The sequence below is a fragment of the Heliconius melpomene genome, chromosome 16 (genome assembly GCF_056956725.1).
Source record: "Heliconius melpomene rosina isolate 202511_hmr_F chromosome 16, ASM5695672v1, whole genome shotgun sequence".
NCBI lineage: Eukaryota > Metazoa > Arthropoda > Insecta > Lepidoptera > Nymphalidae > Heliconius > Heliconius melpomene.
This window is the reverse complement of record NC_140404.1, coordinates 9,154,927-9,182,300: the sequence shown is the minus strand read 5'-3', so window position 1 is coordinate 9,182,300 and position 27,374 is coordinate 9,154,927. Positions and strand designations below refer to the sequence as shown.

Sequence of the window (27,374 nt, the reverse complement as noted above, 5' to 3'; positions counted from 1 at the left end):
TATATACGAGTATATAGATTAGACTTAAATTAGCTTTACGTTACGAATACTCTATGAAGTAAAGATTGCGGCTCTCAACGACATGCCTTGTTGATGAAATAAAATATATGCATATTGTATAATTCTTATTGAGTCATGCTTCCATCTCTATGGTGTTTTACCATAGGTAGATCTTCTCTTCCACAGAGCAGACATTTAGGCGAAGAGAATTCTTTTCTTTATTTTCTTTTTAGAGGCAGTACCTACACCAGTTTCTTGGTAATTTTTAACAAAATTTTAAAAAATATTTTTATATAGGTTACTAAAGGAAATAAAATGCTACAGTTGGTTAATAAGACCAAGTGGTATTAGAAAATTATTTTTATTTGAAAATTATAATTACTAGTTAAAATTTGATTATAAATTGCTGAACATGATTGTTTCTGTGTGGCCCGTAGAGTACTAATTTCATTAAAATTTAAAAGAAATGCCGTCGGCGGCGCACCGAAATTACTGCAGCTGAAAACAAACATATCTCAAATGGTCTAGTACATATTTATTTATTTTTCTATAACATATACTAATACAAAAAAATGATATAAACAAGCTATACTTATTAAAAGTGTAATTATAAATTTAATGTTTTCTTAATCTCCAACGCTAAGTAGATATCATAAATATCTAAAGGAGACATTGTAACTAAATCTATATTTAAAAAGCTCACAGCCACATAAGAGGAACGCGAAAAAACTTTGAAAGTCACATCTCTATTTCAGCACATTTTATCTCAAGAAGTTCATACGTGATTTTGTATTTTGTAGAACAAAACGTGGTACAATGTATAAACTTTCAACGCAAGATCGACGAGGAGCCATGGAGACAATAAAACAAAGAGGACCATATCTGGCCCGGAGCGGTGCGACGAACCCCGTGCGAGCGCGTCCACCAATAGCGAGGGCGCGCGGCGGCCCGGCCCCGCCCCCGGCCTGGGGGATGAATGAGACGCAGCATCCCTATAAAGATTTTACATCGATTACGGTAGGGAGCGAGCCGTTTCGCTCTCGCCCGAGGGCGGCGACGTGAGGTCCTCTCGCGCAGTCGCGAACAATTAACGCGCGGGGCGGCGTGTCGGCACACCACGTCACTATAATGTGGTTAGTCAGTGAGCGTCGGGGCCGAGCCGACGGCGACGGCACGGAACACGAGGTTCGAAGCGCGGGAGACCCGCGCTGCTCCATCAGCCAGCGCGCCGGCCACAGCACGGTGGAGTTCAAGAGCGCGGCGTGCGCGGGGGCCGTGGAGCCGCCCGCGCCGCCCTTGGCCACGCTGCCGGACCCCCAGCAGTTCAACATTTTCCCGGCCTTCTTCAGCCGCCAGCTGAACTTCAGCGCCAGCGCAGGCGGCGGCCAGGGCTCCAAGATCATGGAGGAGCTTCGACCCAACCTGGTGGGCGGGCTGCTCGGCGTGCCCGGCCTGCTGGACGAACACCAGGCAGATGCGAAGTTCCTACAATCAGGTGCGGAAAGCAAATACACACCGGACAAAGGTCGGAAGTGTAGCAACGCGTCGTCGTCGTCTGCAGAGGAGTTCGGAGGATTGTATGGTGGAGACCACGCGGCAACGCCACCTGCGCCACCTCTTAGTCGATCCTTGCAAGATCACTCAGGTATGCCTGGCACATTTTGTAGATATTTAAAAGCATGCAAATTAAAATCACATTTAAATTTTAGACACAAAAAGTTTGAGTTTCAAATAATATTTAGATGTTCTCAACTAAATTTTGCACATTTTACATATATTATATTTTCAAAAATTGCTTATAATACATACTGATGACATGATTAATACAATAATTCCAAAACTTGTAAAGAAATCATTTTGTTTTTCCGGTTAGCTGCGTGGATGACATGTGAGTCGAAATTAATAGTTAACACAATTAATATCTATATTTTAAGTAGCTTAATATTCGTGTTCGTCCAAAAATAAAAAGAATCACTGTATTTACGTATATGTTATTGAGAAATTATTTTTGTGATGAGTTAGCATATCTTGCTTATTTTTTAATAGAAGAATAATTGAAAAAATAACTGTTATTAATGATTGTTAAAACTGGCTTTGTTATATACAATTAAAATTAAATAGGTTGTTCATTTATGTACATTGTTGTTTATTTTTTTATTAAGCTCATGGTAATATCGTGGCCTACTCTTATTGGCCATTTTAGTTTTCACTTTATTGTAAGTATTCCTTTAACTAATATTGAAAACACCTTCTGCACCAACTTTAGTTTCCGGCCCCTTAAGCTAAATTTTATGGCTTGATGATGATTGAAGATATTTTTTTATTGTTGTTTGTTATTGAAAGAAACAAATAGTTATTTTAATCATTAATAAGTTTAAGTAGCAGAAGGAAAATAAACGATATTGCTAATAATCTAGAAAAAGATAAAAGGTACAGACGGTGATGAGATAAACCTAAATAAATGAAAGCAATACGTATGCATTGTGATGCAATTGAAAGTGAATTCTATTCACACTGGGGGAATCCATTATCAAAAGATAAATTGGATTGGTTGGATCCGTTGTCGTATGATTTTTACTTGACCACGGAACCGAGATATAGGCTGTACTTAGTTTTATAGGGGGGGGGGAGCTGTCATCTTTTGATGATGCACAGGCGAACTACGAGGCAAACTAAGAGTTATGTATGGCACATGACATATTCTAAGTACCTAGGGAAACTTCAAGCCGCACTGTACAGTGTAGTGTGTTTCACCGTAACGATTTTTTTTTCATTTCAAGTAGTTCCACCAAGGTTCCTCGATGAACATCTTCAACCAAACTAAATCAGATTTATGACGTTAAGGTGTGTCTTAACATTAGGTTCTCAAGTTCCTACTGCCTATCCTGGCTATGTGAAGGGCACAGCGTGAATGCGTGGTATTATAATTTAAAAAAAAGTCCCAATGTGGAGGTGGGAAGCACGATATCAACAATCCCTAGTTTAGCAATTCCTAATTTCTCTCTTGACTTCTGTCTTGTCAATTTGTATGTTTCTTCTTCAAAATATAGCTGTAATGGAGAGCGTTAACTTTAAACTAAATAATTATGTAAATCAATTAATTAACATAGTTTAAAACAGAGATATTAATAAGTAAATTAAAAAAAAACTTTATTCATATTATCTCGGTTTTTTAATTTATTTATCTAGAAAAAACCGAAGCGCGTCTGGCTGCCAACCGAGGATTCCGTACAAAAATTGGAGGTCTCGAGCTTTTATTAAATTAGAGCTAGCTTAGCTTAGCTAGAGCCCTTTCATTTGATACTTCACTTGAACTAGCGGCTTTAATACCAAAGTTTGGCTCCCTTTTAAATTGTTTATAATTTTTTTGGCTTTAACATCAAATGTTTTGTTTTCACATTTTTTCCTAAACTAGTACTACCTGTAGTGTAGATGATGCCAAATTTCATAATTCTAGGCCAACCGGCAGTACCCTGTTAATTATTATTCCCTTTATAGTGTCCACATACGCGTGTTTTGCCATATAAACGGACTTATCTTTTTTAAATAAGTATAGAAATACGATTTTTACAGAAAATCAAGGGACCGTACACTTTTGTACATTTGGTTTGAATTTCAACTCGATATCTCCAAACGTTCCTGAGATAAAGGCAAAGTGATTATATAAAGATTCCTTGTTTCCTTAAGAGGTACAGAACCCTAAAAAGAAAGTATATTGCAATGTCTCTGAAAATGGCTGGAATATACAGCTTCTCATGCTGGTATCGTCGTTATATTAAACGATAAATTACAAATATTTAGGCGTTTTTCCATAGGCGATAGTGCTAGAATATTACAAACAAATCCCATGGGAGTTATGGTAGGTATATTTTTTCTTCAGGATGCCAAGTAATGCGCTTCACATTGATTAATCTAATAATAAACGTCAAAAGTAATGAATATAACTCTTCCATTACTCTTCATTGCTCTTTCAATGAAAGAGTCATTCACTGGAATGATGTATATATAAATTAAATATTTTTTCATAAACATAACATTAACATTTTCTTTAGTATCTCTTTTAGAGCAAGTATGATGAAAATTACTAACCTGAAAATTATTGTTTTTTCATGCACAAAAGCATGTACACACAGGTTGCCTGCTGTCTCTTGCGCTGTTTCTTCTGTATATCAATGATATGCTAGAAGATTCTATGTATATCCCATTCATTATTATGTAGACGATAGTACAGTGGAGACCTTATACTCCATCTGAGCAGTTTTTTCGGCATAACTCCGACCAACTAAATAAACTTGTATCTTCTGTTCATTGAAATTCTTATATTTATAAATATAAATATAAATTGAACCATTTAAAATAAAACATAAAAATTAAAATTAAATTTAAATTACTATTAGTATTATAAAAATTATTTAATTAACTAAATATTTTAGTATTAAGTTAAATTAAAACTTTGAATATAATAATTTCAATGAGTTCTGATTATTGAAACTAAAATTGATAATATGTATCCTTCGGGATGTATCCTTATGGAAAGAAAGGGGCTTGGTTCAATTCAACCATTTTTGGTCTTAACTGTTAATGTTTCGAGTTCTGCCAGTATCGCAATCATTTGGAAACAAAGGCGTAATTGGTCGTTCTTGTATCATTCATAGGCAGAACGAGACAGTACTTGTACATCAAATTCAAAATATTCTTTATTCAAATAAACTTATAATAAGCACTTTTGAATCGTCGAATGAACATATGAACAAAAAGCTACCACCGGTTCGGAAGGCAGTTCTGCTGAGAAGAGCCGGCAAGAAACTCAACAGTTGCTCTTTTCAAAATCAATGGTACAATCTATTACATTAGCTGGCAGCTATCCTGCATTACATTCAATAGACATTAATTCCATACATGTTTGTCCTCTAAGTATTCTTGAACAGTGTAATAAGCTTTATTTGTTAGAATTTTTTTTACTGATATTTTAAATTTTGGAAGTGGCAAATCTAGAATACACTGTGGAATTTTATTATATACACGTATGCTCAGAGCCATAAAAGATTTATTAACTTTTTGGAGGCGAAAACTTGGAGTAACAATCTTATCTTTATTTCTCGTTTCTATCGTATGATTGTCACTATGTTTACTATGACAATGTATATTTTGTCGGACAAAGAGAATATTATAGTATATAAATTGGGAAGCAACTGTAAGAATACCTGCATCGTAAGCTTAAATATTATGCTCATCACCTGGATACGTGGTAGGAACTTCCTTCTAGTAGAATGACTGTGGCAGTGTTTGTGGAGAGATACGATAGGAGTACCTTCAATCATTTACAACGATCTTAAAGGCTGGCAACGTACTTGCAGCTCCTCTGGTGTTCGCCAGGAGACCTGTGCGCTTTGTCTTTTCCATAAAGAATTGCGCTACGATAGTTTCCACAGAAAACATAGTTCTATATTTTTAATCTTTATTCCCTCCCCTTAGAGGCGAAATTCCCAAATAGCAAAGCACCAAAAAGCCAGATTTTGAATTTTAAACTGGTAGTCCAAAATAAAAGTTGATATATATATTAGGTTCCAAATTTTCTTTGCAAACTGTTATCCTTATTGCACCCTCCTAAGTAAAATTTTCACATTTTCACAATCTGGTGATTACTATTGACTATTTTATTATCAGGAACAGACTTTCATAAAAAAAATTCCAAAAATCTATCTGAAGTCAATTTTTACTTAATGAAAATACCATACCGACCAATATTCTTGGAACTAACTTCGATAATTAAACCTCAGCGATGATGAATCAGACGGTGAATCAACACGTGGTGTTGGTTTTGCTTAAACTTTTCAACTGAATATTTTCAAAAAATAAACCAATATCTATTATTTGAATTCTAATATTTTAAATGAATTACATTTATTTCTACTTCCTATGTTATTAAAAATCGTTGAAGCTGGCTTTGTTATACAACTGTCTAACAAATAATTACTAAAGAAAATATCAACAGAATAAAATAATATTATCCCAATATATTCTTCTTCCTTCTGGCATTAATCCCGGCGTATTTTGCTAGGGTCTGCCTTCCTGCTTAACCTACTCCACTTTGCACGATATGTCCTACATCACGACATCCAACCAGCGCTTCCTTGGGCGTCCGGGAGGTTTAACTCCAGGAACAGACATAGCCAGACATGGCAATTATCCCAATATACTAACAAACCTATTTCTGACGCCATCTTAATTAAAACATAATCAACATTAGAGCACTATTAGCTGACAAAGCAAGACAAGCCAGTACGTGGGATTTCGGACACGTATTGCGACTCTATCCAGAATATGTACGTATTACAATTTCAATTAGAGTAATATTGCAAACAATCGGCCCGAGGCTGACGTCATGAATACAAAATGTCGCTAACGACCGCCCTCGCCTCGAAGCCTGAATTTTCAAGCGGGTATATATGTAGCAGGTTGGCTATACTCGTATGCGTATTCTACCCGCGTGTATAGCGTGGACAAAGTGATATTCGCTAAATACTGGAACCGCCTTTTTAATGGTTTTAGATCTTTTTTTTTATATATATACTTTTTTTATATATATTGGGGGTTTTTATATTGAAAAACTATTGGGTTTCAATTTCAAGCCAGGTATATCATAACGCTTAGGTATGTATATGTTAAAAGGAAATAATATGAGTTCAAAGATAATGAAATAATTATAACTAAAATAAAAAAAAAAATGTTTTATTTTTATTTCAAGATTAACTTTTTTTACTTATAACTATAGAAAAATATATAAATTTTTAAATCGGCCTCTTACACATGTCAAAATTTATTTTAAAACAGCACAATGGTATTATGCTATATTTCAAAATATTGCAGTCGTAGATGATTACGCCCAATTGAAGTTATATAGCATTTTGATGTTTAATTAACTTTATTAATTAAACATCAAAATGCTATATAACTTCTAATACAAAGCAAAAATAAAGAAATAGATATCATTTTTTTTAAACTATTATTATTCCAAAAAGTTTTGCAAAAATAATAAATAGTGTCGTAACACTGAAAGCAATTAATATATTTAGCACGTCCCCTACAATATATCCTCTATATATTGTAGTACATATAATAGGTAAACTCTTATATATCTCTACCGGCAGCGCGTCACGTACTGGAGCTAACAATGGCCGCGCGGGACGTGAACGCAATGTCTTACGATCCGCACAGGCTTTAACTATCATTTTAATATAATAAATACTGAAATATAGTTACGAAACGAGGTTTATTTAAAACTGATATTTTTATTTTATTTATATGTATGTATAGTTTAATCTTTTTAGTAATAACTCGATACGACGATTGTTTTCAATTTTAATTTCAACTATTTTTATATATTTTTTATTAAGTAGTTTCTTTTAGTATATCCATAATAATAATAAAAATTGTGTTCGATCTAGATAGATTTTTTCTGACCGACCAGTGAAGACCACTAGGTACCTATCTACCTATTATCAACATTTCAGTCTATGCATATGAGATAGATAGATATATAGAAAAACTAACAGTCACAGAGAAAATACAGAAAATGTTAAAATCAATACAGAGTGTGCAAATCCGGTCGCTTTGCCAATAGCAGTCTCTTACAGACAATCCTTATGGAGAGGAGTTTAATTTTAGGAGATACGGGTTAATACAAATTGAGGACATTTAAACAAATCAAAATTAAACTAAATCAGCTTCACGCTGTATCCCGCGCTCAGCAGGGTAGGCAGAGGGAACCTAGTGTTAAAACACTCTGTTCCCCACTTTCCGTTGAATTTTCGAGGCATTATACATAGAGCGGCGGTGCTCAACGCCACGCTTTTACCTTGGTACCATTTACATTTCCCGGAGTGTGAATCGAATCCACACTAGCTCGTGACCCCCCGACCACGGCTTCTCTTTATATAAGGAAGCTTTTAAAACAAAGTCACGTTTCGAGCTTTCTCAATGCTTAACAATAGCTCGCGACGTGAGGGTGGTCTTTATCTCTTATAAGTTCAACACAAGCAACGATACTTTATTATATCTATATATATAAAAGGACTTGTCCTCACTGACTGAGGTAAGACGCACGCACAGCCGTAACCGCTGTGCGTAGAAACGTGAAATTTGGACAAAAGTTTACTTTCGTAATCTGGACATCCACTAAGAAGGGATTTTGAAAAATTTTAACCCTAAAGGGGTGAAATAGGGGTTGATAGTTTGTACGGAAAACAAAATAAAATCTGCACCGATTTTTATAAAATTGTAAATTCAGACTCTTAAAAATATTTAATTGAATACGTGTTTCACGGTTTTTCAGAATTTACCCCCTAAGGGTGCCAATAAGGGGTTGAAAGTTTGTATGGAAAAATGTTTAAATCGCCACCGATTTTTATAAAATTTGAAATTTAGACTCTTAAAAATATTTCATTGAACACATGTTTCATGGGTTATTAGAATTCACCCTTAAATACGCATGCGAAGCTGCGCGCGTCCGCTAGTCTAAATATATACTTCCCGAGAATAGTTACTTTGATCTTATCAATTAATTATTATGGAAAAAATTATTTTATTTTACTGTATTTCTCAGCCTTGAGATTTATTTTTACACGTAATCTATATATATAAAATCGAAAGGTCACTCACTCATCACGAAATCTCAGAAACTACATGTGCTAGGAATCTGAAATTTTGCATAGGAGTTACTTATAGGACGTAAGTGCTCGCTAAGATGGGAATTTGCAATATTTGACTTCTAAAGGGTTGTTTTTGGGGTTGAAAGTTTGTATGAAACTTCGTTACTACAAATGCTAGGATTCTCAAATTTTGCATAGACGTCACTAGGACGTAGTCATGGAGACAGAAATTAATAATAACATAGTTCACGCGGGTGTAACCGCAAGCGGGCAGCTAGTTACATATATTTGTTTCAATATTAAACTTTTTTTTTAAAAAGTAATTTTTTGAAATTGATTTCATAACAGGTAAATGAAATATTTAATATTTTCATTTCTTCGTTCTGGTGTCGATGCAAAAAGTGGAACAATTCCACGGAAAATGGAGAACGGAGTGTCTTAACATTACGATACAAACTCTATGTAACTTGCTGTGTTCGTGATACAGCGTAACGCTAAAATTGAAATAAAATAATTTTAAATTTCTAACATTTTTTTTATAATTAATAGAAAAAATAAAATTTTTACATTTGAAAAATAAAAGAATATATAACGGTGGCACAATTATGTAGTATGAGTATATTCATATCTCATTCTCATTTGTATTATTAGATTCCTACATTACAATATAGGTTTCATATCCTCTCTCTGTAAAGACAAATGGTGATGTTCAGATGAGTTTTGTCAATTCGAGCTGAACACGCAGAACAGTCCTGACTGCGGGATAAAGCGTGAAACTAACAAAAAATTGATCACTCTACCACTTAAATATAAACCATTCATAAAAACATTCGACAGCTGTACTTAGCATTGACATTATGGGACATTTATATGAATAGCAAACGCATATTTTTTTCTATAAAGTTATATTCATTTAACCAACAAATACTAAATAGAGGTAAACGGGTAACCCGTCAATAGGGATGTCCACATGAGGTGACATCCGTAAATACAGTATTCACGCAGTACTTGTATAGTACATGTATAATCGGGGACGCGTGTCCGTCGCGTGCTATACTAAAAGACCACACCGGGATTTTTACCTGTACTTTTATAATGCTTAATAGACATAATATTTGAAATGTTTAAAGTCTTTACATATAAAGAAACTGTAATTCATCGACATCGTGGAGAATATCTGAGAAAATGTACTGTTTGAAGCATTTAACAATTTAATAGAACCCAAGGCAATGATTTTAATTTTTATGTATTTGTATTTATCATAGCCAGCTTATTAAAATATGCGGTGTATTGAATCTTGTCGTTGATCTTCTCTTATGTCAATAGGAAGTAAAATATTAGTTAATGGAGTTATACATGAAACTAGCATAATGAAAAGAAAGAATTCTTATATTAAATTTTAAATACAATCATTGCATTGGAATTTTAATAAACACAAAAAATCAGTAGGAAGGCACTTATAACAGAAGTAAATTCCAAGTGTTTTTCTATAAAATGTTACACATTAAATCCCTTTAATAACAAACCAATATGCGCATAACTCTTAAATTAAGAGGCTCTCGTGATAATAGAGTGCGCACGCGCCGTCACCCTAAATCCTATAAGCCCATTGTGACTGCCGTGACCCCAGCTGCCACTTGAAAAAAACTTACAAATGTCCAACGGGTTAAGGATAAAAACATTTGAAGATTTTTTTTTTAGTTTCACACTGTATTTCGCAAATAGCAAGGTAGGCAAAGGGAACCTAGTGTTAAGGCCCTCCGTTCACATTAAGATACTTTCGTTCCCCATTTTCCACTGAATTCTGGAGTCATTACATGTTGAGTGGCGGAATTCAAGGCTTTATCACGATACTAGAGCGTCCCCCACTCGTCGTCGCACATTTGGGCCCCTGCATTCTTTTGGTATTTTAAATAATACCAAAAGATTGCTAATTTAAAGCCAAAAGATTTATAAGGATCCTTTTAAAACTAAATAAATATTACAATCTAGGTAATTAATATAAACTAAAGCAATTTAACTAGAAAATAGATACATCTACAAAAGTAGCCCTACTGCAAGGACTCTAGTGATCAATCAAAGATCTCAATCAGAGGGATTTGCGGCATTTGCACCGATTATAAATCTATTAAGGGTTGCGACAACATATGTACGCTGCAGGGCAGAGCGCCCTGGAGTCCCGTGGCGCCTCATAGGGTGCCAAATATGTAATGATTTTTTTTTATATTTGAGATAAAATTACTATTTATTCGAAATCAAGATTCGAAAGGAGGGAAATACAAATAATTCAATATATTTTTTTATATTTTTAAAATGTTGCATAACTTAAAATGTATGAATATATATAGCTTTCATGATAGATGATTATCTATCTTATAGATATTTTATAAAAAATACAGTATTAATTTTGCTATGTAAACAAAATTCAAGTGAAAATTCAGTAGAACAGCATCTGATTGCAAAACATGTATCTTATTGTGGGTTAAATAGTTAATTCCATTTCCTCGCTCCGGTAATACTATGCACGGCGTTGAGTTTCGCTACTCAACACGCTAGGTCTCGATTTCGGGCGGAGAGTGGAAAACGAAGTTGAATAAAAATCTTTCATAACATACGATCTATCTTTATTATTTCAGACATAACATTTCTTTAAATTAATGAAAAATAGTGGCTATACTCTGGAGTAAGTTCTTAAAAGCTGAAATGATAGTAAGTTTAAATATATAATAATCTTACTGACAGTAACCAAAACTAATAGTTTTATGGGGCCCTCATTTCTCCAACATTACACCTCTCAGGCCCCGCATCCAGTGCAGTCATCCGACACCTTTCGGCCGCCACAGATGGCGCTTTTATGTCAATCGTCATAATTAGGGGATTAGGGCCCCCTAATGACATGTTACATTGAATCTCCGTTACGCCCCCGGACAAATGTCACACTTTGTACGACAAATAAATATTGTGCGTTGACTTGTCGCGAGTCACTACCGATTGTGTCAAAGTCTTTTGTACTACGAGAGGAATCGTTAAACCCGATACAATTTTTTTTATAATATAACTTAAAAAAATATATCACAATTATATCAGCCGTCGTAACGCAGCGGCACAAGAGTGTGACTATAACGTGATGTTTATGGGTTCGATCCTCACTCGAGGAAATGAAATAATTATTTACATTTCTTCATTTCTATTTATTTTCATTTCTTCATCTCTCCACTCAACACGCAAAGCCTCCAGAATTCAAGGGAAAGTGAGCAACGGAGATAGATCAGATACCCTGATGTGTGCGGGATACAGCGTGATGCTGTTTTTTTTATATATATATCAGTTATAAAATAATCACGTTATCTTAATAGCATTACGAAAAATGTCAACCAAACCGAAACCGATATATACGCCGTCAAAGCGTCTAAAACATAGAAACGAGCAAAAAAACAACCTTTTAAACGTTAAAAGGCTCCGTTTACCGCGGACGCAAACACTTAGCTCCATGTTAATTAATAAGTAGCTTGGACGCCGTCAAAGGGAATGCATGAATACTTGCCAAACCGACCTGCGACGGTGCTTTTAAAATGTCCCCCCCTTAATTCGAAAGCTCACGGAAACCAGAGGTAAACTGATTATGTCGCCAATATGAGACTTTTTTACAGAAACGAGCATAAAGACTTGAATACTCGTATGTGAAAATTTAGGTATAGTAAGTTAAAGTTAAAGTAGTAATAATAGAATTTCATAACGCTCAGATGATAAGAATAAATTTCAAAAGCTAGATTTTAAATATTTAACATAGTGAGTTAGTTGTCTTTCTAAAAGAGTTCGCATTTAAAAATTAATTTCATATGGTAGCTTCAAGTATAATGACTAATATACGGTTAATAAATACTCATGTATGTACTTATGTATGTTTGTCAGTTTATATTGACTTATTTGTTTCAATTATTATTTTATTATCAATGTCAATTTGCCAAGCCACGGATTGACATTAGTTTTCTTCTCATCATATTACATTTTTAAGAATGCGAAAAGGAAAATACATAAAGATTGTTAAAATTATACCCTATACTGATAAATTTTCTAATCTTTCCTAAAATTCAAAAAATGTATAAAGATATAAATAATGATAAATAATTGATTATATTATTTAAGATATATACATTTATTTTTATACGTTTCAAAATGTATTTTCAGCCAGTATTCAACCAATATTTGACCTGCAGAAGCGAGCTATTCGTGCAATCTATAATTTAGGCCCTAAAGACTCCTTAAGGCAACTTCACACTGTACTGCATTGTTTCCGTACCTGTCTCCAGGAACCGAGGCATTACGTGGTGAGCTTTAGTGGCTTATTGTCAGAGCGAAGAAATGAAAGTATTAATAAATAATATTTAATACCCGCGAGTGGGGATCGAACTCACAACCGTGTCGTGTTACAGTCATATCCTTGTGCTCCTGCACCACGAAGGCATCAATTACATATAAAGACATAAAACCACACTACGAAACACAAACGACGTTCTCAAGCGCCGTGTCTCTAGAAGGGCTATCACGAAACAATCTGTTCAATGGGACTGCACGGAGTCGGAATCATTAGCTTTAACAGTGTTAAAGCAACGCAATTACAATTACGGCGAGCTGAACTTGACCTACGACAAGGATCGATCCGGCCCGCTACCCGCTACCCGCTATGCAAATAAGAAGTCGCTTCTTTGGCCGGACCCGCGCTAAATGGGGTCGAATAAGATAGCCTTATGCAAAAATTTAACTTATACGTAGTTTTACTATGGTATTACTTCTTGATTTGATTTATACGTGTGTTAATAATATAATGTGAGGAACGGAGTGTCTTAACAGTAGGTTCCCTCTGCCTACCCTGCTGTGTGCGGGATACAGCGTGAAGCTGATAAATTTATGAAATTTTCTCTACTCTCTTACTCTATTTAGTAAATACAAAATAAATTGACCACAAGTGTTTATTGCATCTTATATTTATTATACTATTCTTAGAATTATTAAACTATCCACATAACATTTCATATATAAATATCATCATTCTTATATAAAATATACTTATTAAATATAAAATACAGTCTCCATGTCACTTACTCTTTTAGGTACCGGCATAACTGGTTTGACTTGAAAGAAAAATTTTCTTTTAGTTATAGGTTTCAGTAAATTTGATGTTTTTGTTTTAACCACATTTTTTATTTCACCTGTATTCTCTGCAATTGTACCATTTGTAGAAACTCCAGCTGGAATGTTGACTATTACGATTGTAGGATTTTTCGCTTCAATATTAGAACTGTTCATTGCTTTAGCAAGCGACGGCAAAAGATTAATAGAATTAGTGTTTGAATCATTCAAATGTAACTTCGACAGAACTTTATTATTATTCAATGCTATGTTTTGAGAAGCTGAGTTCTTAAATTCTATTTGTTTTTCAGTTGTTACAGCTATATTATTTTTAGATATGGCTTTTGAATTTAACATTTCACCATTATTCATTTTATTAACATTTTCACCATCACTGTATCCATTATTGTTTACTTGTCTTGCATTATTCTCCAAATTATTTGAAGATGGAACATCCGGACGGCCCATACGAAGCTCTTCGTCATTGAAATTAGAAGGGTTTCCGTTAGTATCACGCTCTTGCGAACCAGAGTAGTCGTTTTGATTAAAACTTTCAGGTTCCCGGTTGAAATCACCTCCAGGTTCATTAGTAGGGTAGTTTTGCTGCTGTGGTGCGTCGTAATCGTTATTTCTGTTATAATTCATGTCTCTGCTAGTACCTAGGTTGTAATCTGGATAGTCATTGGGAGCATTTTGATTAGTATTGAAATTTAAAAACGGTATATTTGGTCCTTGCTGAGGTACTCCATTATTACCACCGAGTAAGAGATTCAATAACAATCCAGCATTACTGTGTGAAAAGAATTCTGAAAACATTTTTGTTAGTTACTTATAGGTGCATATACACTTTCTTTCACTTTCATAAATTAATTTTAAAAAAATTGAAAAATAAGTCGAATCACTCACTCTCTCATAAAGTCTGTCAGATTACAATAAAAATTAATAAAAATATAAAAAAACGTACCAGTAATTAAACAAATAAATAATATACAAGTGGAAAAGTTCATTGTTAACACGACTGTTTTTTAAGCAAAATATTCGTTTACTAATAACAGTAATTGGTATAGTAATTAAGACATAACTGTTAATTTAACATCGCCAAATAGCTTAAGCCATTAAAAGTAACCAACCTACAATCGTGGTGGTTATACATTTTTTTGTATAAAATCTACTTTAATAAAAAAATATATATGGATATATTGGGTTTTTTAATGACAGTTCCTAGATGAAGTATCAAAAATGAAAAATTGAAGTTTTTGTTGTTTTTTTAATTGTCTTCTCCATTATATACACATTTAAAAAACGCATGACTATTTTTTTTATTATTTTGGAAAAAAAAAAACATTAAGACTACATTTCTCAGTAGTTTAAAAGAGCGATAAAAACAATGTAAGTTTTCGCTTACGATACCTTAACTAGGGTCCATTGACATATTGGTTTTATATTTTTAAAAACGTAATGTTTTCCTTAATAGCAGAGGGAGCCTTTAAAAAATTGAAGCCAGAACCGGGCGGGACCAGCACGTCGGGTGGCACATCAGCATTGTCCCCTTCACTAGGCCCTCAGCACGCCGGTCACACGCCGACTACAGCCTCCTGTCCGACGCCCGCGAGACGACGCCATAGAACTACATTTACACAGGTAAAAACTAAGAACAAAAAAATACTATTTGTGGGAGATCGTCATAGATTTGTTATATAATCGTCTTATTATATGTTTTTAACAAAATCAGGGATATCGAAGATTTCAAATTAGATTATTTTCATTTTGAGAACAAATAAAATGAAAATTATATAAATATTCGAAAAAAAAGTCTCATCCTCAAATGCAATGTAAACTTTCCTTCTGGAATGGAACTCTGGTGAATAACATTTAATAAACTTTTCACTATTAAAAATTAAGAATCAAAAATTTTCATCCCCTTAATAAGTATTTTTTACCTACTCACACTTATAATAACATAGATATGTTTTTTCCCTTTAACAGGAACAACTAGCAGAATTAGAGGCGGCGTTTGCAAAATCTCACTATCCAGATATCTATTGCCGGGAAGAGCTTGCAAGGACAACAAAACTAAATGAAGCTAGGATACAGGTAGTTGCTTTAATTTTACTAATATTACATTTATGTTAAAAGAAATAACGAAAAAACAAAAAAAATACTAAATTATGGCAACATTAGCTAAAACACTCAACCCATCGCTTTTTCCTTTTCTTGAGTAGAATTGTCGAAATATCAATGATGCGCGAATACTCGAATAATTTAATTTGGGGCGTAGGCCGGAGGCGGATTGGATTAAAGCGCCATCTGTCGTCCTCGGCCGTATGAATACGAAATGCTTACTTACTCGCGAATGATCCTTATCTCAGTTTTAAAATTGCTCAATCCCTCGAGACACTATTGATTTATCCCAAGAGCACCTAATTCGGAGTTTTACGTATTTTACCCCGAATACTTTTAAGTTTTACAACTTAAATCATTATGTATGTGTAAATAATAGAAAAGGGTGTTTTTGAATGGAAAACCTTCTCATATTAAATTTGACGATTTCATAATATGGTGAAATAGTTGCACGTCAATAGGCAACTGAGCATTTCATAAAAAGAAATTATTTTATTTCGATTATTTCATGAAATAGCCAACTCTACGATATGACTACGACATAGAGATCTTAAGGCGTAACATTAAATATTCATTTAAACATAGAACCTTGTTACATTATAATAACAAAATATATTTTTTTATAAATATGAAAATTACATTAAGAAATGACATAAGGTCGTAAAATGTACGCAAATAGCATATTCCAAAGTGCCAACACATATATCTAAATAGCATCGAAGCTTATAGTAGGGTACGTAGGTACCTACACTCGGGCACGCGCTTCGTGGGAGCCTATTAACGTTCAGGCGACGCTACATAAGAATGTAAACGTTAAAGACGACGGCGACGTCGGGTTCCCTTCCAGAGGAAATTTCGATATAAAAATACAACATCGTCGGGCGGCAAGGGAGGATGGGAGGACGGAGGGTGGCCCCTGAGGCATTGCAATCCCATCAAATGGATCCGTAACGAAGTTAGCCGCTCATCCTCCCCGCGCGCCTCTCGACATTGTCTCTGCCCTCAAATGAATTCTACAATTGGAAATAAGAAAATGTTTTGTTGGATCCGTGCTTTTTCAGACCATTTTGTTCGTATAACATGCCGCTCGGGTACATGGGTTTTTTTTTTTAAATGTCTTTAGGATATTTAATGAATTTGATCTCGATGTTAAAGCGTCCTTATAAATAATTTATAGAATCGTTAAAGTTTCACAAAATCATTTATATTCTTTGTACATTGGAAATCTTTATGTTTTATTTTTGTCGTTACATAAAGACGTAACGTAAACATAAAGACTTTAATTTTACAAAAAAAAATGTATAATTCCGAGTAATAAATAAAATATTATCTAAATTCAAATTCTAAATGATTAATTTATTATACAACTCAAATAAGCTTAGTTTTGGAGGATGAGTTTCATAAATTCTTGATATAAATATTTTCGATATCAGAAAAGTAAAATTTACATATTACTACTTTTAAATTAAGATATACCTATTAAATGTATATCTTAATAGATAATTTAAAATTTACTTATAATAAAAAGAATATTTATTTAAGAAACATATGCATATATGATTATATTTTCATATAAAGTAGTTTATTTATAGACATAGACATTAACAAATAATAAAGCCCAATTTATTTATTACGCTTCTATATGTGAAACAAGAAAAAAGTTTAACAATAATAAAATAAAAGCTCATTTCGAGTTGAAGATATCCAATAAGCGTTTGTAACAGATCTCTCTTAAAAAAAAACTTCGGGAAATTGCTTCGTTTTTCATCACAACGCGCGCGGCGAGGGACGGATGTCGAATTGCTTTGCGAAAAAACTAATATCCCCCATATTCCTTTACCCCTATCTATATACTATAATATATACTAGTTATTTATAATGTATAGCTCTTATTGCATTAGCTGTAGGGTCCAAATCACTAGTAGATAGTGAATTGTGGGATGTTATGTATCGGTTTATTTATATGAGGAGTGCGTCCGGAGGGCGTCTCCCTTGCCCTCTCCCTCGCTCTGTAATCAGTTGTAATCACCATATCAAAGTACGCACGCCTCATTCCCGTTGACAACACAGATTAGGGCCCAACACGACGTTTGTACTTTGTTTTAGAACATAACATGTTGGGGAATTAGACAGCTATTGTACCTATATATAATATATCTAAAGGATAAACTAAATACAATACTTAATTTATTTTTACTATGTAGGTATATTTGTACTATAATTGCAAGTAAAAGCTCATAGTTTAAAACTTATTATTTTATATAGTGAAGGAAATGTTAGTAAATGATGTTTTTTTTTTAATTATTATTTATATGGAATAATATAATAAGGAGCTAATGTAACAGATAATATAACACCTCGCATTATACCACCCGCTATATAATATATATTCAATTATATTCTGTCTTGTACTTCAATAATTAACAATAATAATTTATGATGATAATATACATAATGATTATTTAATAACATATAATTAATAACAAGTTTGTATTGACATATATAGTACAGTAAATACTTTATTATTTTTAAGTATAATTATTTGACATCGAGAAATGGAACGTGTTTAAAATATAAATTGTAAGTGAGTCATTGTATCTTAAAAATAATATAAAATAGCTGGTATGGATCGTACGATTTTGTAAACGCTTGGAATATAAACTTACTAACATTTACTTCCATCCCACTGAAGAACCCTCGCTATCCACTTCCGTCATACTATGCCTCCCTTTAAAAAGTCACGATAGTCTTTTCTATAAATAACGTTATAAAAATAACCAATTTCATCAAAACAGGTGTGGTTCCAAAACCGTCGGGCGAAATATCGTAAGCAAGAAAAGCAGCTACAGAAAGCACTAGCGCCCGCAGTGCTGCCTGGCTGCAATGGAATGATGCGGAACATCCAGGGCTATAGAGGTTACCAGCCTTATCCACATCCTAACACTATCAACAGATATCCACAGGTAAGGCAAGAAGCAATTTACTTATACTTATAAATTATGTTCTATTATATCACTCAACACGCAATGCCTCCAGAATTCGGGAAAAAGTGGGGAACGGAGTGTCTTAACACTAGGTTCCTTCTGCATACCCTGCTGGGTGCGGGATCCAGCGTGAATCTGATTTGATTTGTTTATATTATTAAAATATGAATTCTTTAAGACATACAAAGTTAAGAGTCGTTAAAAACACTAGTCCAAATCCAAAAGCTCTTTTAATAATTTAAAAATATAGTAAATGCCTGTATTACCAATAGATGTATTAATGAACTTGTTTATATTCTTTATGCAGATTTCAATGCAGTAAATGAATATCCGGGGTATACATAAATATTTATTTGTTATTTTCATTAATAGTCCCAAAATGCATATGCAACTAAAGTCCAATGTATTAACAACTTCAACCAAAGGATTAAGTTAACTTTTAAATGTTAAAATATAATATAATCAGGATTATTATTATTCTTTGACTTTGAAAAGAGCAACCGTTGAGATTCTTGCCGGCTCTTCTCAGCAGAACTGCCTTCTGAACCGGTGGTAGCTTTTTGCTTATATTCGACGCATTCGACGATTCAAAAGTATTGAAAAGAAGAAAAGAATTTTTTTTTTGTTCAGAATATAAATAGCACTAGTAGAGCGTATTTAAAAACAAATGTTTCAAAACTCGATACAGTAAGAAGTATAAGTATTTGGATATAACAATACTATTTGAAACATATTGATAATATTGAATATCACGAATTAATCTTACAATTTTTTTTAAAATAACGAATTAAGAATCGAATTGTCATGTCCAACACGAACAATAAGACGAAACAATTAAAATTTCATCATATAATTTGGAAGGCATCCTCCATAGTCCATATATCGGCGCAGTAACGAGTGCATTGTCCGCGAACTGCATTGGAACTGGTATTTGCATTATTTTCGGCGACCGCGCTCTCGTGCAATCTCATTATGGTGTAATCAGAGCGACTGATTAGCGCCGCACGCTAACGAGCGATCAACGTTTATGCTATAAATCTTCTTTGTACTATTGGAAATTGCTATTCGATAGTAAAGTTTCCTAATGCTAAATTTATGTTACACTAGTGGGCCCGTGCGAGGCTACGCCCGCTTGAAATAAAAATATTAATAAAGATTCAGTCAATTCAGTAAAACAGTTGTATAAAGTAACTGTTACGGCAATTAGCAAATTTGTCGAACTAAGTACTTTATATTGACATAACTTTTTTCATTTATGAACCGATTCTGAGATTAGCGATAACAAACGCACAGACAAACAGACAAAATTTTTAAAAATCATTGATTTGGGTTCTATTACGGAAATAAAGGTTCTCAATAACATTTTATTTAAATATCTTCCAAGTACAGACACCGACCCTCTTACGATTTTATTATAAGTACAGATTACACTAGGACATACCTACGCAGTTTTTCCAAAAGGGTTACGGAAAATGAAGTCTTAAAAGTTTTATCAAAATCCGATAATATTAGTAGGTTTTGAAATTCATGACAAAACTATTTATTTTCCATAACTGCATTCATTTAGTCTTTGAATTTAGTTTTTGATCATTTTTGCAAGATTTTATATGCACCTAAGTTATATTACATTACATCCGCTATTAACATCCGCTTTAACGGCTTGAGCAGAAAAAAAATGGGGATAAATCATTTTAAGTTTAGATACACATACACATATCCTATATCTTATAAAACAAAGTCGCTTTTCGTGTCTGTCTGAACTTTCTAACTCTTCTTCTTCTAAACCAACCAACGGATTTTTATGCGGTTTTCACCATTAGGTCGAGTATTTCTCAGGGAAGGTTTATATATAGTTTATTATTTGTACATTCTTATATAAATTAACATAAATACGATAAATGTGTCTAAAGTCCTACCCGTTGAGACACTTTCGCGCATGCGCTGCTTTAATGGTAAGTACTACATGAAAATGATGTACTGGAGTATTGTTCCTCTTAATAAGATCTACAAAAAAGTCCGCGACAGCATATTTTTATCTTTTAAGGATAACATGTAGTGATCATATTTCTGTCTAAAAATAGTAATTTCAATATATTTTTTATTGTGAGGGATATTTTTACATAATGGTATTAATCCTTATCCTTTAAAATACTTTATTAATTTTCTACGTTAAACGAAGATAAAATTTGCTTTTTACACTATTTCGAAATTGCGAATAGTTTTAGAGAAAAACGCATTTAATTGTTGACACATCACGCCGTTTACACATCAGCTGTATTACTTATCCCTTACTCTCAGCATATAAATAAGTATATTAGTTACGTTGGCCATTTAATGTAGATCAAAACTGTGTTTTACTGTTTTTTCATTTTAATAAGTACTTTAGAAGTTGTTACAATATCAAAACATCCTTGCTGCGAAACGCGCCCCGCGACGTTTTGCTTATACAAGCGCGTCATGAGCAGTCATCGGTGGTTCAGTGGTAGAATGCTCGCCTGCCACGCGGGCGGCCCGGGTTCGATTCCCGGCCGATACATTCTATTTAATTTTCCTCACAGGCAGCCACGTAGTGCTTGCTTTTCATCAGGGACAGAATACCCTCTTCAGCATTAACCACAAGCTCGAAAAAAAAACCCGCCTGCCTTTATAGCAACGAAGATTTAGATGCGTTTGCACGTATTGCATAATTGGAGTTGAATGTATTATTTCAGCGTGATATATTTGGTTTCATATTTTTTGTAGTAGTTATTAGTAGGTAAGTTTTTGTTTATAATTTCTTCCGTTTAAAAATAGTCATTTAACTATCTAAAAATAGTCATTTAAATATATTTTAATAAGTACTTAAAAAGATTAGTAGCACAGATTTAAAATTACGGTACCTACTAAAAAATCCTCGCCGAGTAAAACAATTGGAAAATACTTATTGAAACTATGAAAATGCGGGTTGCATTAGAGTTTAATTAATTTTCACATTATCTTAAGTGCTTTGCAAACATACATTATATGAATAATCCAGTACTAAAAGCGGGCGAAGCCGCAAGGGGGTCGCTAGTTAAGTAATAAATTAATAATTTAAGTGCTTAAAATATTTTCTATAAACTATCATTAATAGCATTTTGATGACTTACATAATGATAAACACCTGTAAATTTAAACTCTTAAAATATTTAAGGAAATTATGTCATAAGTATATATTAAATAATATTGAGACAATCGATAACTAATGAAATAATTGTGGGTTTTTCAAACTACTTTGACTATTTATTTTCTTTCACAAATTTCGTCATCAAGTTTTAGTGTTCTTCATCTTTGTAGTGATGTTAAAAATGATATAAGAATGCTTACAATGAATATTAATTAATGGATAATCTATTCTATTCTATTCACTACGAAAACTTTAAGTAACTGTAAAAACAACACTAATAGTCACCTTTCCCAAAAGATTTTACTTGTTAAAGTGGAGATTATTTAAAAGGTAATAATATTTGGAATTAATATCAATTGAATCTCACGCAGGATGTGCCAGTCCATGTATAAACATTGATGTAGATAATTGTTATTATTTAACTTCTTAAACTTCTCATTAGAATTACGTTTTGACCTTTTTGCCTAATGTAACTTCATCATTGATGCGACGATTCAAGAATACTTCCAAAAGTATATTTGAATAAATAACATTTTAAGAAAATGTTTGCCTAGGTAAAATATTTAATATTAAAATTTAATGTAATTTTGAAAATACATTATTAAGCCGTTAAATCTGGCTTACACAAGAAAAATGATTTATCAACGCGTCGCGTCGTGGCAATACCGCGGTATTAATATTTCCACCGGCCGTCGCATCACCCATTACCCATTAGTGGAGTGTTGACCGTGATAAATTACAACCGCGACACGTTCGCACATTTTACTATGCAATATATTCTATATATATGTATGGGTATATATAAACAATTTTTTTCTAAAGCATGGTAGGCAAAGGGAACCTAGTGCCAATACACTCCGTTTACCACTGTTGATTTCCTTGGCGGAACACTACGCCCCGCTTTGCCTTTACCAGAGCGAAGAAAGACAATAATAATATATTCTCGCGAGTGGGAGTCGAACTCACAACAGTCGCGCTTACAGTTGTGCTATAGCTAAAAATAATTTTGCTTATAAAAGTAAATGCCGTAAGGCTCCTTTCTTTAGAGCTCTAGCTACCGATGACCTGTTCCGCTGGCCTGCCATATAAAATTTTTAAGCTATAATATGATACTTATTCATTGATTTTATTATTAAAATGTAATTTTTTTATGGATTAAAATCACAGTACTATACATACTAATAATAAATTTATTTCCAGCATCACGGCAGCTACGAGGAGCTGCAAAAGGATATATTTTCTCTGTCGCAAATGGGCGGCGGCTCGTACCCAATGCCGCAAGGTTTCTCTATGGGCCACAGCGCCAACATGAGCGCCGTCGGCATGCGACAAGATACTATGGGTAAGTTATATATTTCTTTTATATATATATATTATTCAAAGCATTTTGTATATTATAATTAAATAAGATTGAACAAATGTCTTAACTAACTTACTTTTCTTATTTTCACTATATGAGATATGTACAATATTAAAATTATATTTGACGTTTAAAACCGACGACTTAACGTTTAAAATGAGTAATTGTTATAAAAATATTATTTTCTTATAGATTATAATTTTATTTTATAAATGTATATTGGTATAACTACGAAACTTTTACTATTCATAAGTTAAGTTAGGCAAAAGCTTTTACATTCGGCACAAAACATTATTATTTCACGATTTCTAGCAGCTAACATGATGAATAATACGAAATTAAATGGAAATGCAACTAAGATATAAGTTTGAAGTGTAAAACAAGAAGCGGTAGACGCGCGCGGCAGCTTTCATCAACTTTCTATTAGAACCGTCAAGGCAATTATAAAGTTGCGGGGTCCGGATGATCGCAGCCTCGTTTTTATACAAATATCCCTTATAATAATGAGAAAACTTGCTCTTTGCTGGCTACGGCTAAGTTGTTCCAGATGATCTCGAAAAAGAAGAAAAAAACTTAATTACAATTTATTAAAGTCGTGGGAATTCTTTCTTTTGGTCTTTGTTTAAAGTGTTATGTCATAGCTTCGTAAAAGCGTACTAACAGCTATTAAGCTCAGTTTAAAATATAAATTTTCACAATAAATTTTACTTAATAGTTATTTTTTTTATTATTAGTTTATTAATAGTTATTTTAAATTATTTTTAGGTAATGTTTATTATATAGGTTAGGTTCTTCCTAGTTAAAGTTAAAACGTTATCAAATAATTTATAACCTAATTAATACAATTAAGATATATCCGTGAGTAAATGATGTACTGGTATCAGTTATAGCTGATAGAGATGTACTCGTCACTAATTTAATGATCCACGAGTTTGCGGCCGGAGATTATAAATCTCAAGTCAACTGAAGATGCTGTAACTTGTACTGAATATATTTAAGATATGTTTCGTATGCACGAAGTTTTGATGGTGATCATGTTGGAAGTACTCCTTACTATATATCTATTTCAAGAATTAAATTAGAAAACTATAATATAATAAAGAATATTATTAATATAAGTAAAGTTAACAAATTGTATAATATGGGATTAATTTGAAATATTTTATTTATTTATTTATAATTATAAAGAAAAACATTTTTATAAAATATAACGCGACAAACCGTGAAAGTTAAAGTGCCGCGAGCCGGATTTCTGCGTAGGAAAAAAAACGCCCAAGTAATGGAAGCGAGGCATCGTACCGTAGATATTCTAATAAGAAAATTTCCACTACATTTACTTTGGCGGGCGTCCTCGCGGCGTCTTCGCAAATATCTTATTTCCTGCGGCGAGATTGCATCTTGAGAAAACGCGAGGGTCCCCTTGTACCCTCACGACCCTCCGGCCCCTCCGGCTCGACTACATTTATGTCTATCACTATGCGGTGAAGCTGGTAAGGGTAACTGCTACGAGCGACTCCATTTATCGTTGCTACGAGATTATAGCTTATAAATATTGAACATACAGTGTTATGTTGTAACACACTGACACTTGCTTATATATATAGAATGCAGTACAATAAAATATGTATCGTATTGACATCTATACTAATATAATAAAGCGGAAAAGTTTGTTTGTTTGTTTGAACGCTAAGATCTCTGGATCTACTGGATCGATTTACTTTGTTTTTGTTTTGTATGAAAGCTGCATTCTTCAGAAGTGCTATAGGCTATATAACATTACATTACAAATATGTACTAATAAATTAAAATACTTTCTAATTTGACATGCAATTTATTCTGCCATGTTAATAACAACCGTCGTCTCTACGCGACCGCGTTCGTTACCGCGTCATTTTGATATTCATCCTTATGAAAATAAATATAATAGTCACTTTTATCATTTCATCTAGATTGAAATTATATTTCTATAGAAATTATATTCTTATATTTGAAGCAGGCGTAGCCACGTCCGGGTCCGCTAGTTTGTATATAAATAGGTACTGAAATTTTAAAATTAATAGCGCTATATTGGTGTCGATTAGGATAAAGAACGAACTTACTTTTCATGTCATGTTTGACTAAGTTCCTATATTTGGTAAATTTTTGGTAATTTGGTTCATTTGGTAAACTATAAAAGTTATTTCTAAATAGAATTTACTTTTAAAATGCTCCGTATTATAAAAATACTAAAAGCAATGTAAATAATCAAATAATAACATCATTACTTCCACTAGGTATGAGCGCAGAAGACGAATGGTACAACAAATCACTCTCTGCTCTCCGAATGAACAGCGGTCACCACGCGAACCTGGCTGCGGCGCCCATGCTGCAGTACCAGACCTAATCGCTGCTACACGGCGCCGACTACTCGCCGGCGTCGCACGACTACCCTCCCCCGTAGTCGTTGTATGGGTGACCCTCATACGTGGCGGTTTTTAACCGCGCATATTAGCAGTTCTTCTGTTATATTGTATTGCGGAAACGGTATCGTTAAATGCTTGACACAGTTGTAGAACCTAACATGTGGTTGCAGGCTAATTACATTAATCATGGTAATGTAAGCATCATCTTGTCACACAAGATTGAGATTTTCAGCGGGCTCGCTAATGTGGAGAGTGATGTCAAAAATATATTTTTAAAAGATACGAAATTTACAAAAATATATTGTAAAACATATTATTTGTTGAACGATAATTTAAATTGTTGAGAATGGTATGCTATTTACTTATTTATGCATTGTTTGTATACTAACTCTACAACCACTTTTTTGTTTTAATTTAAAAAATGCTTAATGAATGTAAAATAAAATTCTAAATTAACATCCTAATAAATGTTCACCAATTGTAATTTTATTTGTCGTTTCAAATAATATTTTTAATTAAAACTATAAAAATATTAAATATAAAATCAAAGAATCCACATGTTTAATATTTATCGAATTGATTCGGTGCGTCGCAAATGTACTTAGAAACTATGTATAGGTACAAAATAGAATTTTTATTTATTAAGAAACAATTGTTTCCCTATAAACGTATATTGTGTATTCTAGTCATATTGTACAGCCATTTTGAATTGAATAAGTCTTAAGTGTAGGTGTAATATTTTCATGATTGTTGTATTGATTACGTGAGTTAATATTAAGATATTTTTGATAGCTCCAGTGTACGTATCGAAAAGCATAAAAAAATCTTTCATTCACTATTTTCCACATAATATAATAAAAATAACTTATAAATAAATAATTTAATTCATAAGTTATTTTTATTATTTTATGTTCACATATAAGAAATTTTAAAAATTTATTTGTCTCTCATTCATTTATTTCATTATTAGTATTTGAAAGGAGCTTTCAAAAATATATGAACTAAGTTTTTAATAATTGCAATACATCCCGTGTAAATATTAAGCCGTTTGTCTGATATTTTTAAGGTGTTAAGAGCTCAACGATATTATAATATTAAATTATTATTTAGTCGAATTGTATAATTAAGAGGCCAATTCTATTATATTCATAGTAAATCTTACCAACTGGTGATTTTAAAGGAATAAATTTTTACTTTTATTGTTTTAGTTATATAACATTTTAATTTACTCTTAAAACGTTTGTTTGGTTTTATATCAAATATTTCGTTTGAGACGATAATTTAAATCCTGAGATATTATTTTTCTTTTAATTATTTTTATTTCTTTATTATTTCAAGTTAATTTTATATCTGTCTATAAAAATATGTAATTACATATAAATTTTAAAGCGCTCAGTCGCCAGTTTGTAAGACGCCTTAACAAACCCGCGCCACTCGTCTCGATGCTAGTCATTTAACTGAAGTTGTAGTTTTATATATTAATAACATTGTACTTATCATTCCAATTTTGTACAGTATACGAAAGTCATAGTAAAATTCGTTGTCATTTGAAGGCCGTCTGTGCATTTCTATGTAAATATT

The 27,374-nt window shown here is 33.0% G+C and overlaps 1 protein-coding gene across 1 annotated transcript; it reads left to right on the top strand.

Moving 5' to 3' along the window:
- The first annotated feature begins 809 nt into the window (after positions 1-809).
- LOC146530978 (homeobox protein unc-42) lies at positions 810-26,674 on the top strand. Its single transcript, XM_085199427.1, has 6 exons — positions 810-1,645; positions 15,256-15,422; positions 15,768-15,875; positions 18,698-18,865; positions 23,232-23,373; positions 25,665-26,674. Exons 1-6 carry the CDS (start codon positions 1,129-1,131, stop codon positions 25,772-25,774), a joined length of 1,212 nt encoding a protein of 403 aa, XP_085055553.1. The 5' UTR covers positions 810-1,128; the 3' UTR covers positions 25,775-26,674.
- Positions 26,675-27,374: the final 700 nt, after the last annotated feature.

Excerpts from the sequence above, each read along its gene's own strand:
- LOC146530978 (XM_085199427.1), top strand. The coding sequence starts at position 1,129 with ATGTGGTTAGTCAGTGAGCGTCGGGGCCGAGCCGACGGCGACGGCACG. Across the intron at positions 1,646-15,255 it reads ATCCTTGCAAGATCACTCAG|CAGAGGGAGCCTTTAAAAAA; the intron begins GTATGCCTGGCA and ends TTTCCTTAATAG. Across the intron at positions 15,423-15,767 it reads ATAGAACTACATTTACACAG|GAACAACTAGCAGAATTAGA; the intron begins GTAAAAACTAAG and ends TCCCTTTAACAG.